Raw genomic sequence first — 15,719 nt, 5'->3', positions numbered from 1 at the left:
CTGAACTCTACAGACCCTTTCCCCACAAAGGAAACGAAGACTTCAGTGCAGTGAATAGCAACTTTTATTATTCTTAAATAGCTTTTATCCCCCCCCAAAAAAATATACATAACTATTAGTGCTTTGAACAACACTTGACAGAACCAAACTGCAAACTGACACACGAGAAACCCAGACACTGAAATGTGTGGTGCGCAAAGCGAACCTAAGCAAGGTCTTGCTTGTGCTGTGGATAGTGAGGGGCTCCAGACATCCCCATTTCCCAGCCGAGGACTGCAGGGGCCTGAAGGGCACCTCCCTCTCCTCCCAGCAGCGGCTAGCAGCTTCACTGACCCCTCGGCTGCTGCACTCTCACCAAAGAGAGAGATTTTGGTGCTTAGGTACAGCTCACTTCCCTGCAAACCCAGAGGTGAAGAAGTGCGCATGGATTTATTCCGAGCTGTTTTCTTGTTAAAAGAGGTGCAATCTTTTGTACCCAAGTAGAAAAATACCTGACTCTCGTTTGAATTGGCCTTTAACTAATGAGCAAGGCCTGACACCACAATTGAAAGCCCCTTAGAAAAGGCAGGACTGCACACAAACAGCTCATTCCGCGATTCTTTGCATATGCACATTGCACAAACCGCACTGCATCCCACAAGGCAGAAATAATGCACCACCCCCGGGGTGTTTAAATTGGGGAGGGAGCCTTTCCCCACTCGGGTCACACACAGAATCACGTAAACCATATTTATTACGCAGGCTACAGTATTCAGACTTTTTGCATTAATGCAAGGATGTTTCCTCTCCCCTGCCCCAGTGCTCTTTGCGCCATCCCCAAAACCGTGCCAGAGATTTAGGGGGCGTGTGGAATGCAACCCAGAGAGATTTAAAGTAAAACATTTAGCCATTTAGCTACACGGCACCTTCGATTTGCACCTGAGCAGCTGGAAGTCTAAATGTCTTGCTTTGCAGACAGTGTTTCACATTCTGCTTTGTCAGTCGATGCAATGTGTGTTCGTGGAATCCTAGAACTAGATGCAGCCTGCAGTTCTGCCCCAGAATGTAAGAACGCCCCCAAGAGAACTTTGAGCTACTACAATGAACAGGAGCAGAAGCAAACAGGTGTGCGTGCCCTGGTAAAGGCTCACCACCTAGGGATGAACAGCAGGACGACAAGCGATGCTCACAAACCCCACTTCCAGCCTCCCAGTTGAAATACCTGCATTGCAAGGCATTGCACCAGGTCCCTTCTAACTCTACAATTCTGGGATTCTAGGAGTAGTGTCAACCGGTAGGGCAGAAGGCAGGGAGCTGAACAGTAGGTGGCGCCAGAGCCAACTCATTCTCACATATTCCCCATCCTCCCTGCTGAGTTCAAAGCTGAGACTATGGAGGGGGAAGGAAGCTAGCTGGCAGTGCAACCCCCTGGAATAGTTGTAATAAAGGAAGTTGTTTTAATTACAGTAATGTTATTGATCCATAGGGAGGGGAGATGAGATTCTTTTTCTTTTAATTTTGTATGCTGCTTTGGGAATTTCTGGGGCGGCGGCGGGGGGAATGGTCAATAGATAACTTTGAAAAGGAAACAGTCAAAAGAAGAAGAGAGGCTGTATATTTGCATTGCTAGCAGTGAAGTGCAATTGGTTGTGGTTTGGTCACACCATTGTGCTTTCAAGTTGCAGAGAGGAAAAGTTCTGAAAGGGCCAAGAAAAAAGATTGCTACCATTTTAGTATTGTGGCACTTGGGAGAGCTTGCTCTTGCTCATTTCTGCTGCTTGCATCTACTGCTTCCCACCCATTTTTATTTTTAAGCATTTGCTCAAGGGCCAGGCCATGTTGCTAGCAGCCTCACAAAAATCTGCCTTTCACTTGCTAAAACACAAGCACTGCATTTCTGCCATTCAGCCTTGCCAAGCTACTGCTCTAGGGCAGGGTGTTATTAGGGGCAACCTGGTGTGTGTGGTTCTGACACTGTTCCTTCTCAGCACACCTCTGCACACGCAGATTGCAGCTTTTAAACCATGCATCCCCAAACTGCGGCCCTCCAGATGTTTTGGACTACAATTCCCATCATCCCTGACCACTGGTCCTGTTAGCTAGGAATCATGGGAGTTGTAGGCCAAAACATCTGGAGGGCCGCAGTTTGGGGATGCCTGAAGCAAGAGTTTAAAACATATTTTATTTTTGTTTGGGGATGTTTTAAACTATTGCTTCCGAGCTTTTCATGCTCAGGCTGGGCAACCATCTGGTGGGGCGACCGTGAAAAATTTCACACCAAATGGGCAAAGGGCACGAGGAGAGTCCTGCTGCGATTCCCGCACTGCAGGGACCAGATGACTACAATCCTATGATTCTAGGGAACAGGCCAAAGGCTTGTCTAGACAGCACCCCCGTCTCACAGCGGCCAAGAAGACGTCCCAATGGGAACGCCCACAAGCAACCAGTGTTCAGAGCAGAGCTTAAGCACAGCTTTCTCCTCCGTGCGTTTGCCTGGTCCCCTTCCAAAGCCAAGCTGGTGGCCACCACTGCTTCCTGTAGCAGGGAGTTCCACAGTTTTAACTCCGTGCTGCGCGAAGAAGTCATTTCCTTTGCCCTGCCTCTTCCAACCTTCAGCTTCGTTGGATGGCCACGAGTTCTAGTGTTACGACAGAGGGAGGAAAACTCCCTTCTTCCTATCTCTCCCCCACCCCCGCTGCAGTTGTTTACACTTCTATAAACAAAAAAGCGCAAACCCACCACTGTGACCTGCAAAAGCAACAGACATATCGGGGACACCAGCCCCCTTTGAACTCAGTGGGACTTAACTTCTGGATCATTGTGTGGTGATCCCCTTATCACAGCAGACGCTTCCACGGACTAGACTTCATTGCATGAAAAGCTTGTGCCATAATAAATTTGACAGTTTTCTAAAGTGTCCTGTGACTTTTAGGAAGCCCGCTTCCTACAGAGTCAGACCGTTGGTTCACTGAGCTCAGTGTTGCCTACACGGGCAGGCAGTAGCTCTGCTGGATTTATGGCAGGAAACCCGAAGATGCCATTGGGAATTGAACCGTGGACCTTCTGCGTACCCTGAGCTACAGCTGCCCTGTTGCCAGGCGACTTAAAACGGCTACCATCCCGGAAATTAGCCAAAGCCCCAAGGCCATGATCTCGGTGAGAGCAGCCACAACACCTCCCAAGTGTCTGGGAGAGATGGCAACCCACCTTTATTACAACCAGCAACCTGAAACGACCCCCCCCCCCAGGAGCCATCTAGGGCTGCTCGTTTCACTGGAATATTTAAGGTCAAGCTGAAAGTTGACATCTGTAACCTGGAGGGTCGCGGCTTCCTTCTCCGCAGGGCTCTGTCCCTTGGAGAAGCAGTAATTCAGCAGGTGCAGTCACTCCCCATTGTTGCGGAAAGGCTTGACCTGCTGAATTTCAGCCTGCTGTGGAGGCGTCAAAATGCTGGGGGGGGGGGAGGAGGTGTATTCTGCCCTTTCCCACAAGCGCCCTGCTGCAGCTGGGAAATCATTTTCCATTTCCAGGGTGTTAGAAACAACATCTCCCTCTCAAGGTGGGGGAAACGGGCACCAAGGTGTTGTTCGGGGGGGGGGGAGGCAGGACAACGTAGCTGGCAGCTACGCCCCCCAAATACGCAAAGACCAAGTTGAGTAAGAGAAGCTGGAGGATGCCAAGCAAGGCAAAACGGGGAGGGAGGGTGCAGCAGGGGAGAAAGGTGGGGCGGGCCCTTGTGATTGATGGCAGAAGTAACGTATCGCCAGGAGTCGGCATCAGGTGTGGGCAGATACCAGGCTGGTGGAATCCATTTTCGATTCTATTTGGTAGCTATGGTTTGTTAGAGCAGAGGCAAACCGGTGGCTCGGGTGGGCGGGGCCAAGCACAAAATGGTGGCTCAGGGGGCGGGGCTAGATGAAGAATGGCGGCTGGGAATGGGCACGGCCAAGGGCCTACCATACCCCCCCCCCCTGAGCTTACCTGCACATGAGCAAGCCCATCAGGGATGCTAATGGCCTCCTTGTGACGAAAGAAGCCTTTCTGCTGCTAACTCTTTTGTTAAGACGATTTTGCGATAAGGGACGGGCCGCCGGCCTCCCGCAAATGGCCCAGAGATCTTCCGGGGGACCCCAATCTTGCTTCTGCCCACCCCTGGCCTCCCCTACAGAGCAGGCCCCCTTTGGCCCTCCCTCTCTGGGGGGGGGGGTCACAGCGGCGTCTTAGCTGAGCATCTGGGCTGGGTCTGCAGAAGAGGGGGCTCAGAACCAACAGGGCATCCACATGAACGAGCCCAGTGCCGCCCCCGAGGCAGCCCCCGCCAGCAGGCCCAAGGCCATCTGGTCTCCGGAGACGCGATACGGATCCTCGCGGAAAATGACGTGGGTCGTTACGGGTGCTGCAGAGAGAGGAAAAGGAACAGATGCAGTAAGCGATGAACACAGGAATCACGGCCAGTGCCGGATTTAAGGTATAGGTAAAGGGACCCCTAACCATTAGGTCCAGTCGTGACCGACTCTGGGGTTGCGGCGCTCATCTTGCGTTATTGGCTGAGGGAGCCGGCGTACAGCTTCCAGGTCATGTGGCCAGCATGACAAAGCCGTTCCTGGCAAACCAGAGCAGCACACGGAAACGTCGTTTACCTTCCCGCCGGAGTGGTACCTATTTATCTACTTGCACTTTGACGTGCTTTCGAACTGCTAGGTGGGCAGGAGCTGGGACCGATCAACGGGAGCTCACCCCGTTGCAGGGATTCGAACCGCCGACCTTCTGATCGGCAAGCCCTAGGCTCTGTGGTTTAACCCACAGCGCCACCCACGTCCCAGATTTACGGATAAGCTAAACAAGCTATAGCTTAGGGCCCCACTCTCTTGGGGGGGGCCTAAAAAATGTAAAGGAAAAAAAAAACCATTGGGTGTACATTTCCAAAATATAAGATAAACAACATACAGCCACCGTGTTTTGTGTTGTGTAGGCTCCTATGATGTAAGTCACGGGCCCCACCTGCTAGCCTGCTCTCTAAAATATCACTGGTTTGCTCCTTTCTATATATATAGGGTGCCTACATTCTGCATGGACTGGTTGCATGGCTTGAGATACCTATTAGGTCCATAAATTACCATATAGCATATATTCAACAAAACAAAAAAACCAGCGACTCTTTGTTGTTGACAAAGGACGGCTGGACATATAAAGGGCCCCATTACTTTCAGTAGCTTAGGGCCTCATCAAACCTAAATCCGGCCCTGAACGCATAGATAACAGAACTGTAGAATTAGAAGGGACCTCTGAGATTCATCTGGTCCAAACCCCTGCAATGCAGGAATTGCAGCTGAAAAGTTCCTGACAGCTTAAAGCTTAATGCTTTATTTTTAGTTTTTTATTTATACTTTTCAAATGTATACTTTTCATTAGTTTTGCAATCCATTTAACATTTCAAAACTTGACTTCCTTTCCCCCTCCTTCTTTCTGCGGCTCCTTAAATTTATTTTTTCAACATCTTCCGCATATCCAAATTCATGTAATTTGCTCATTTAATTATCTACTTTAAATATAAACTCTTGTGAAACTGCAGGTTATTACAATAATCCTGCTAATGTTTTTATCTGTTTACGATTTATCTGCAAATAGTCAATAAACCATTTCCACTCTTTTATAAAAAGTTTGTTGTCTTTATTTCTTATTCTTCTAGTAAGTTTTGCCATTTCTGCATATTCCATGAGTTTTTGTATCCATTCTTCATTTACTGGGACTTCTGCTTCTTTCCACTTTTGGGCAAGTAGCATTCTTGTTGCTATAGTAGCATACATAAATAAATTCCTATACAATTTAGGTAGTTCTGTCCCTATAATTCCCAAAAGAAAAGCTTCGGGTTGTTGTTTTTTTTAAAAAAAATAAAAGTTATTTTAAACATCCTTTTCAATTCATTGTATATCATTTCCCAGTAAGCTTTAACCTTACTACAAGACCACCACATATGATAAAAAGAAGCTTCTTTCTCTTTACATTTCCAACATTGTTTGATTTAGACGTACAGTATACTGTACATTTTGCCAGTGTACTTGGTGTTAGATACCGATGATATATCACTTTCATCTCATTTTGTCTTCAACCATAGGTAAAGGTAAAGGGACCCCTGACCATTAGGTCCAGTCGTGACCGACTCTGGGGTTGCGCGCTCATCTCACATTATTGGCCGAGGGAGCCGGCATATAGCTTCCAGGTCATGTGGCCAGCATGACAAAGCCGCTTCTGGCGAACCAGAGCAGCACATGGAAACGTCGTTTACCTTCCCGCTGTAGCGGTTCCTATTTATCTACTTGCATTTTGACGTGCTTTCGAACTGCTAGGTTGGCAGGAGCTGGGACCAAGCAACGGGAGCTCACTCCGTCACAGGGATTCGAACCGCCGACCTTGTGGTCAGCAAGCCCTAGGCTCAGTGGTTTAACCACAGCGCCACCTGGGTCCCCTATTTTGTCTTCAACCATAACATGCTGTAAATTTTATATCCACATTCCAACCTCTGCTTAAAGGCCTCCGCTGAAGGAGAGTCCACCGTCTAACGGCTCTTCCTGTCAGAAGGTTATCCCTAACTTTCTTTTTTTGCCATTTGAATCCACTGATCACTCCAGGCGTGACCTCTCACCACAGCTTTGTATATTCAAGTTACAGGTAGGTAGCCGTGTTGGTCTGGATCGAAGTAAAATAAAAAAATTCCTTCAGTAGCACCTTAAAGACCAACTAAGTTTTTATTTTGGTATGAGCTTTCGTGTGCATGCACACTTCTGAAGAAGTGTGCATGCACACGAAAGCTCATACCAAAATAAAAACTTAGTTGGTCTTTAAGGTGCTACTGAAGGAATTTTTTTATTGTATATTCAAGTCATAGCTCCAAAGAGTCTCAGGAAACTCAGAAGGCGTTTCAACGTTTTGTGAAATTTCGGTTGGTAATGCCTGGCTTTTGAACAATGCAGTCTCTTCTGCTTTTTGTGCAATGCAGAGAAATTCGCACCCAGCGCCACCAGAGGTCACCCTACACTTCAGGATGTTCCTAAGCCAGCAATGGTTTCAGGGGTGCCCAAACATTGTTGAGCTTTTTTTAGGACTGAAGTTATTGAGCTTTTTAAAGGATTTATCCCCAAAGTTCTTGAGTTTTTTGGGGGGGATTGAAGCTTTTTCATCCCAAAGTTCTTCAGTTGTTTTTTTATTGAAGTTGTTGGGCTTTTTAAAGGATTTTACCCCAGGACATATACTGCCATGGGGGCCGGATTAAATCGGCCAGCGGGCCGGATTAGGCCCCCCCAAATGGACATTGGACACGCTTGGGTTACATGTACCAAGATGCTGGAATTATTCTGTCAGTCCCGTCAGCTGAAGCGTACAGAAGCTCGTTCCTTTAGTTCTGGGTGTTCTGCATCTTACATTGTGTGGTGAAACTACGGAACTCCCTCCCACAGGAGGCAGTGATGGCTAACAACTTGCATTAGACGAATGTACGGAGGAGAGGGCAATTGGGGCTATGGTCCACCTCCACTATCGGAGGCAGCAGACTTGCAGGGAGAATTTGGACCCTGCTTGGGAAGGGGTAAGAAAGCTGGTCTGGCTTTTGAGGACAGGGATATTTAAGCTCAAAGGATAGAATCATAGAATCATAGAGTTGGAAGAGACCACAAGGGCCATCCAGTCCAACCCCCTGCCAAGCAGGAAACACCATCAAAGCATTCTTGACATATGCCTGTTAAGCCTCTGCTTAAAGACCTCCAAAGAAGGAGACTCCACCACACTCCTTGGCAGCAAATTCCACTGCCAAACAGCTCTTACTGTCAGGAACGTCTTCCTAATGTTTAGGTGGAATCTTCTTTCTTGAAGTTTGAATCCATTGCTCCGTGTCCGCTTCTCTGGAGCAGCAGAAAACAATCTTTCTCCCTCCTCCATATGACATCCTTTCATATATTTGAACATGGCTATCATATCACCCCTTAACTTTCTCTTCTCCAGGCTAAACATACCCAGCTCCCTAAGCCGTTCCTCATAAGGCATCGTTTCCAGGCCTTTGACCATTTTGGTTGCCCAAGTTCATTTTTTTTGCCCAAGTGTAGTACCTTACATTTCATCTTGTTTGCTTTGGCCCAATTGTCTAATCTGTTAAGGTCATTTTGAAGTGTGATCCTGTCCTCTGGGGTATTAGCCACCCCTCCCAATTTGGTGTCGTCTGCAAACTTGCTCAGGATGCCCTCAAGCCCATCATCCAAGTCATTGATGAAGATGTTGAATAAGACTGGGCCCAAGACAGAATCCTGTGGCACCCCACTAGTCACTACTCTCCAGGATGAGGAGGAGCCATTGATGAGCACCCTTTGGGTTCGGTCGTGATCCTTTTGATCCTTTCCAACCCTACAATTTAATGATTTTATGATTTATCCCCCGCCTTCCCCCCATAAGGACTCAAGGTAGCTTACAGATAAAAATAATAACAGCTGAAAACATGGGGGCGGGGGAGAGAATCAATAGGAAACAATTAGACATAGATAGATAGATAGATAGATAGATAGATAGATAGATAGATAGATAGGGCGGTTTTAATTCTATATCATCTATCTATCATTATGTATCATCTATCTATCACAGGGGTTGGCAACCTAAGGCCCAGGGGCCGGATCTGGTCAAATCGCCTTCTCAATCTGGCCTGCGGACGGTCCGGAAATCAGTGTGTTTTTACATGAGTAGAATGTGTGCTTTTATTTAAAACGCATCTCTGGGTTATTTGTGGGGCATAGGAATTCATTCATTCCCCCACCCCGCGAATATAGTCCGGCCCACCACATGGTCTGAGGGACAGTGGACCGGCCCACGGCTGAAAAAGGTTGCTGACCCCTGATCGATCATCTATATCTATCATCTATCTATCTATCTACCTATCTATCTATCATAATAAGAAACAATTAGAGATGGATAGATAGATAGATAGATAGATAGATAGATAGATAGATAGAGATAGATGATAGTGCAGTTTTAATTATATCTATCATCTATCTCTAATTGTTTCTTATTTCGATAGATATAGACATACCTGCCAAGTCCTGGACAGAAAGATCCGGGATCGGCAGCGCGCGAAAACCGGAAGTTGCGTGAACGCAACTTCTGGTGGCGCTTTGCCCTTCTATGGGCACCAGAAAATGGCGGCGCCAGCGCCGGAAGTCGCTTCCACGCATGACCGGAAACACGTAAAAGCAACTTCCAGCGCCTGCGCCGCCATTTTCTGATGCCCATAGAAGGGCAAAGCGCCACCGGAAGTCGCTTTTACGCGTTTCCGATCATGCGCGGAAGCGACTTCCGGCGCCGCCATTTCCTGGTGCCCATAGAAGGGCAAAGCGGCACCAGAAAAATGGCCGCCGGCAGAAGCCGATTTAAGGGAGAATATCGGGATTAAAAACTAAACGGGAGACCGCCGGGAAACGGTAGGAAAAAAGGGGTTTTCCAGGCGGAAACGGGATACTTGGCAGCTATGGCTATAGATAGAAATAGATGATAATGCAGTTTTTATTCTATCTATGAGGGCTTGCTGATCAGAAGGTCGGCGGTTCGAATCCCTGTGACGGGGTGAGCTCCTGTTGCTCGGTCCCAGCTCCTGCCAACCTAGCAGTTCGAAAGCATGTCAAAGTGCAAGTAGATATAAATAGGTACCGCTACAGCGGGAAGGTAAACGGCGTTTCCATGTGCTGCTCTGGTTTGCCAGAAGCGGCTTTGTCATGCTGGCCACATGACCTGTAAGCTATATGCCGGCTCCCTCGACCAATAATGCGAGATGAGCGCTGCAAGCCCAGAGTCGGTCACGACTGGACCTAATGGTCAGGGGTCCCTTTACCTTTACCTTTTATGAATCGTCTATCTATCTACCTACCCTATCTATCTATCTATCTATCTATCTATCTATCTATCTATCTATCTATCTATCATCTCTAATGCGAATAATTACAATAATAGCGTGGCACAAGCCCTTTCATAAAAGCAGTCAGTTCCCTTAAGCCTGCTTCCACAAGAAAAGTGTTAAGCTGCCGGCGGAAAGACAGCAAGCAGGGAGACTATCTGGCTTCTCCTCAAAGCCTGGGACCCCTGGAGTCTTGTGCCACTAGGAGATTGGGCTGGTGTGCAACAACAGCCTTGAAGCGTTGCATCTGCAACACCCATCGCTCCATCCTGTCTGACCAGCTGCGATGTTTGGCCCTCTGCTGCAGCGCCCAGAACGTCACAAAGAGGCCCATCGCCACGCAGCCTTGTGGGGAGGGCCTGAAAAGAGCCCCCGGCTGAGCAAACCTGAACAGGCCCAGGAGGGGAGATGAAAAGGGACGGGGTGGGTGAGGAGGGGATGGATGAGAGCACATACCTCCATACTGGTTGCCGTAGTATTCGGAGCTGACGTACATCGTCTGGTGGGAGTCGAGGGGAACCGTCTGGTAATAGTCGTCGTACGGGTCGTACAGGTGTACCTGGAGAAAGCGAGAAGCGAGAATGTTTGCAGCCAGAGCTGAAAAACCTGAGCCGGAAGCCGGGGTGGGGGTGGGGCAGGAGGCAGCTCCCTGTAGCAACCGGCCTCTGCACCCAGATTGGCTTTTGGGGCTCTCCCCGGGGGGTGCCCCTGGCATTTTGAGGTGCCCTGGGAGGCAAGGCCGCTGCTTCTCTTCCGCAAGGCCGCTGCTTCTCTTAAAGGGTGGGAGAAGGAGACAGGGATAAAGGAAAGGCTATATATATGGCAAAATGGAGCTTCCACATTCAGAGGCAGTGTACCTGCGAATAAACAGGGGCAGAGGGGCTGGTCAACTTCATCTTGCGAATCACTTTCACATACAGGGGATTGGACAACTTGAGGGATTGGACAACGCATGGCTCTATCTATCTTAGGGTTGCCATACGTCCGGAATTTCCCAGGACAATCCAGAATACTCCAGTTGGAAGCCATGTCTGGGCGGAAATCGCTAAAAATGTCCGGGGAAATCTGGAAACCCATTTTGGCAGTGTCGTTTTTGGTGATTTTCTTTAAAAATGGCTCAAAAGCTTTAAAATATTATTATTATTATTATTATTATTATTATTATTATTATTATTATTGAATTTGCTAACAAAAACTCAACAACTTTGCTAAGTTGTTGATGGAGCAGCTATTGGGGGGGAGAGAACATTGATTTGAAGGGGAGACCTCCTGCAAGATGTAAGCACAGCTGGCAGCTGCGAAGGAGAGATTCTCACCCAGAGCCCAAAGGACCGAGGGGCAGCAGTCTGTTAACGGAGGGAAGCAATGCAGAAAACGGAGGGGGGCCCTTCCCCATCCAGCCTGCCAAGTCTTTGGATCCCAAAGGCCAGAGACTTTTGAGTTCAGTCCGGAACTCTCAAGGCCCTCCCGCGGCGCCAAAGCCATTGATCGCCAACCTGATTGCGCTTATTGATCTGTGTGGCTGGCCAGACCGGGAAATTGGGGGAAGGCTTGGCTAAAAATAGACCTGCCACAGCAGGAGAACAATCGAGCTGCACGGTTCCAGAGCCTCGGGGTAAGCTGCGCTGCTGTGCGCTTTTTTCGGGCTGCAGCAGCCGCCGGTTCCAGGCGCCCACTTCCTCCTGCCATGGCCAGTTCTGGGCGCTGACCCGGCAGACCTCCTCCTCCTGCTGCTGGCTGGCTGGGTGGGTGCTTGCGGTCTCCCTCCGCGCAGCGCGGAGGCATGGCTTATTTTCAGGGGGTGTCTTATATTTCACAAATGCTTAAAAAGCCTGCTATGGCTTATTTTATGACTACGTCTTAAAATAAGGGAAACACAGTATATACGCCATGGGTAGGCCATCTAAGGCCCAGGGGCTGGATCCAGCCCAATCGCTTTCTAAATCTGGCCCCCTGGACAGTCTAGGAATCAGTGTTTTACTTGAACAGAATGTGTCCTTTTATTTAAAATGCATATTTGGGTTATTTGTGGGGCATAGGAATTTGTTCATTCCCCCCCCCCAAAAAATAGTCCAGCCCTTCACAAGGTCTGAGGGACAGTGGAACGGCCCCCTGCTGAAAAAGTTTGCTGACCCCTGATATATGCTAGGATGCTCCTAGCCCAGAGATGGGAAGAAGAAGAAGAAGAAGAAGAAGAAGAAGAAGAAGAAGAAGAAGAAGAAGAAGAAGAAGAAGAAGAAGAAGAAGAAGAAGAAGAAGAAGAAGAAGAAGAAAAAGAAGAAGAGTGGCAAACGGAGGTGATGGAATATGCCGGAATGGCAAGACTGACGGGAAAGATCAGAAACCAGGATGACCAATTATTTTTTAAAGACTGGACTAAAATTTTAACATATCTTGAGAGACTACCGTAAACAGTTGAAATCATTGACAGGAATAGAGTGACACTTGTAAAATAACATGAACTTTGGATACTATAAAAAAAAATTCCTTCAGTAGCACCTTAAAGACCAACTAAGTTTTTATTTTGGTATGAGCTTTCGTGTGCATGCACACTTCTTCAGATACAGTGAAATGGAAGTTTCCAGGCACTTATGTAGAGAAGGGGTGGGGAGGGGTGGGGATGGGGAGGGGGGATCACTCAGAAGGGTGGTGGAAATGGGTGATTGACTGACTGATAGCTGTTAATTATCGCAAACGACTGCAAATGGTTTTGCATGAAAAAGCAAGGGTTGAGATGGCTGAAGATCGCTTATCATGTATAATGAGATAAGAACCCGATATCTCTGTTCAAACCAGGTCCCTCCATGGTTTTGAGCTTGGTGATAAGTTGCAATTCAGCAACTTCTCTTTCCAGTCTATTTCTGAAATTCTTTTGTAGTAAGACAGCTACTTTGAGATCTTGTATAGAATGTCCTGGGAGATTGAAGTGTTCTCCTACTGGTTTTTCTGTCTTCTGGTTGCTGATGTCAGATTTATGTCCATTTATCCTTTGGCGTAGGGTTTGGCCTGTTTGTCCAATATAGAGAGCTGAAGGGCACTGTTGGCATTTGATGGCATACACAATGTTAGAGGATGAGCAATTAAATAGTCCTGAGATGGTATGTTGGATGTTGTTGGGGCCAGTAATGGTGTTGTCTGGGTGTATGTGGCAGCAAAGTTGGCATCTGGGTTTATTGCAGGCTCTGGTACCAGTGTCCATGTTAAGTCTGGTGGTTGTATTATTGTGGGTGAGGAGTTGTTTAAGATTGGGTGGCTGTCTGTAGGCAATGAAAGGTCTTCCTCCCAGAGCTTGAGAAAGGGAGTGGTCATTGTCCAGGAGAGGCTGTAGATCTCTGATGATGCGTTGTACTGTTTTAGCTTGGGAGCTGTATGTGATGACTAGTGGTGTTCTGTTATTTTATTTTTTGGGTCTGTCTTGCAGCAGGTTCTCTCTAGGTATCTGTCTGGCTCTGTTGATCTGTTGTTTAACTTCATCAGGTGGATATTTTAGTTCTAAAAAGGTTTGCTGTAGATCTCTTAGGTGAGAGATATTTGGATACTATGATTATATGATAGACCACAGTAAAAGATGCAGGAATAGAATTTAGAGAAGGAACCCTTGGAGGGAGGGAGGGAGGGAGGTCTGAATGTTCGAGATAACCTTTTTTTCTTTTTGGGGGAATTGTTATGTTTGTTGTGTATAATCTTTATGTAAAACTAATTTTAAAAATTGGAAAAAAAAGAAGAGAGTACAATTGCTTATTTACAATTACCTCCCGCTTGGACGACTGCAATGCGCTCTACGTGGGGCTACCTTTGAAGGTGACCCGGAAACTACAACTAATCCAGAATGCGGCAGCTAGACTGGTGACTGGGAGCGGCTGCCGAGACCACATAACACCGGTCTCGAAAGACCTCCATTGGCTCCCGGTATGTTTCCGAGCACAATTCAAAGTGTTTGTGCTGACCTTTAAAGCCCTAAACAGCCTCGGTCCTGTATACCTAAAGGAGCATCTCCACCCCCATCGTTCTGCCCGGACACTGAGGTCCAGCTCCGAGGGCCTTCTGGCGGTTCCCTCGTTGCGAGAAGCCAAGTTGCAGGGAACCAGGCAGAGGGCCTTCTCGATAGTGGCGCCCGCCCTGTGGAACGCCCTCCCATCAGATGTCAAAGAGAAAAACAGCTACCAGATTTTTAGAAGACATCTGAAGGCAGCCCTGTTTGGGGAGGCTTTTAATGTTTAATGGATTGTTTTATTTCGTTTTTCTGTCGGAAGCCGCCCAGAGTGGCTGGGGAGACCCAGCCAGATGGGCGGGGTATAAATAATAAATTATTATTATTATTATTATTATTATTATTATTATTATTATTATTATTATTACAACAGCTCAGCTGTTTGTGTACAAAGGGAAGGAGGTTGTGCGCTCCCCGAAAGGGTGACCACCCAACTTTGTCCACTATTAAGGACATTGCTCTGTTTCCAAATCTGAAGTTTATGCCACCATAAATCTGTCCAGTGGGATTCAACACAGTGCTACAGCATTTGTAAGAACCTAAGGAGAGCCTGCAGGATCGGTCCAATGGCCCATCTAGTCCAGCGTTCTGTTCTTTTTCATTGTCCCGTATTTTCAGGGGAACAATGAGGACCAGAAACCTGAAGAATCTCCGACTTGCAGAGCTCTTGCCCACAAGGAGCGTTTCAAGGGGCAGGAATGGGTCGCAATCGGGGCAGGAAACAGGACAAGGGATGCAAGGAAGGCTCACCTGAGTAGCTTTGGCCTCCAGAATCGCAATCTTCCAAGCTCTGTCAAGAAAAAGAGAGAGGCAGAAAATAAAGCAAAGCGTTGCCAGCAGAGACGGACCATTTAAAAAGTCCTTCCCCCTTTCCCCCAAGATCCCCTCCCACCCAACTGCTGCAGAAAGAAACTATGGGAAACAGGAATATCACCTGCAGCTCTATTTTAGAATTTCAATTGTGTTTAAATTAGGAGTCCCTTTTGTAGTTATTTACTTCGTTTTAATGAGGGTGAAAGAGGAGAGCGCAAAATATGGTCTGAAGCTCAACATCAAAAAAACCAAGATCATGGCCACTGGTCCCATCACCTCCTGGCAAATAGAAGGGGAAGAAATGGAGGCAGTGAGAGATTTTACTTTCTTGGACTCCTTGATCACTGCAGATGGTGACAGCAGTCACGAAATTAAAAGATGCCTGCTTCTTGGGAGAAAAGCAATGACAAACCTAGACAGCATCTTAAAAAGCAGAGACATCACCTTGCCTACAAAGGTCCGTATTGTTAAAGCTATGGTTTTCCCAGTAGTGATGTATGGAAGTGAGAGCTGGACCATCAAGAAGGCTGATCGCCAAAGAATTGATGCTTTTGAATTATGGTGCTGGAGGAGACTCTTGAGAGTCCCATGGACTGCAAGAAGATCAAACCTATCCATTCTTAAGGAAATCAGCCCTGAGTGCTCACTGGAAGGACAGATCGTGAAGCTGAGGCTCCAATACTTTGGCCACCTCATGAGAAGAGAAGAATCCTTGGAAAAGACCTTGATGTTGGGAAAGATTGAGGGCACAAGGAGAAGGGGACGACAGAGGATGAGATGGTTGGACAGTGTTCTCGAGGCTACGAACATGAGTTTGACCAAACTGTGGGAGGTAGTGCAAGACAGGAGTGCCTGGCGTGCTCTGGTCCATGGGGTCACGAAGAGTCGGACACGACTAAACGACTAAACAACAACAACAACAACTTCGTTTTAAAATTAATTTTATTTTCACATTTTGCAGAGCACATCAGACATTCTTTTTATACATTTAATTTTGCTGTCTACTTCCCT

At 47.4% G+C, this 15,719-nt stretch overlaps 1 protein-coding gene across 3 annotated transcripts in view; it reads right to left on the bottom strand.

Moving 5' to 3' along the window:
• Positions 1-15,719, bottom strand: part of PLEKHB1 (pleckstrin homology domain containing B1) — a 45,763-nt gene continuing 30,044 nt past the window's right edge. For all 3 annotated transcript variants that reach the window (XM_060274058.1, XM_060274059.1, XM_060274060.1), the window contains exons 5-7: positions 14,646-14,685; positions 10,361-10,463; positions 1-4,375 (exon numbers count right to left, since the gene is read on the bottom strand). In XM_060274058.1, the coding sequence (XP_060130041.1) occupies positions 4,239-4,375; positions 10,361-10,463; positions 14,646-14,685 (280 nt within the window). In that variant the 3' untranslated portion in view covers positions 1-4,238. The remainder of the gene's footprint in view (positions 4,376-10,360; positions 10,464-14,645; positions 14,686-15,719) is intronic.

Source organism: Zootoca vivipara, chromosome 4 (assembly GCF_963506605.1).
Source record: "Zootoca vivipara chromosome 4, rZooViv1.1, whole genome shotgun sequence".
Lineage (NCBI taxonomy): Eukaryota > Metazoa > Chordata > Lepidosauria > Squamata > Lacertidae > Zootoca > Zootoca vivipara.
Note: the sequence above shows the minus strand (reverse complement) of the source record. Positions and strands in the feature narration are given on the sequence as shown.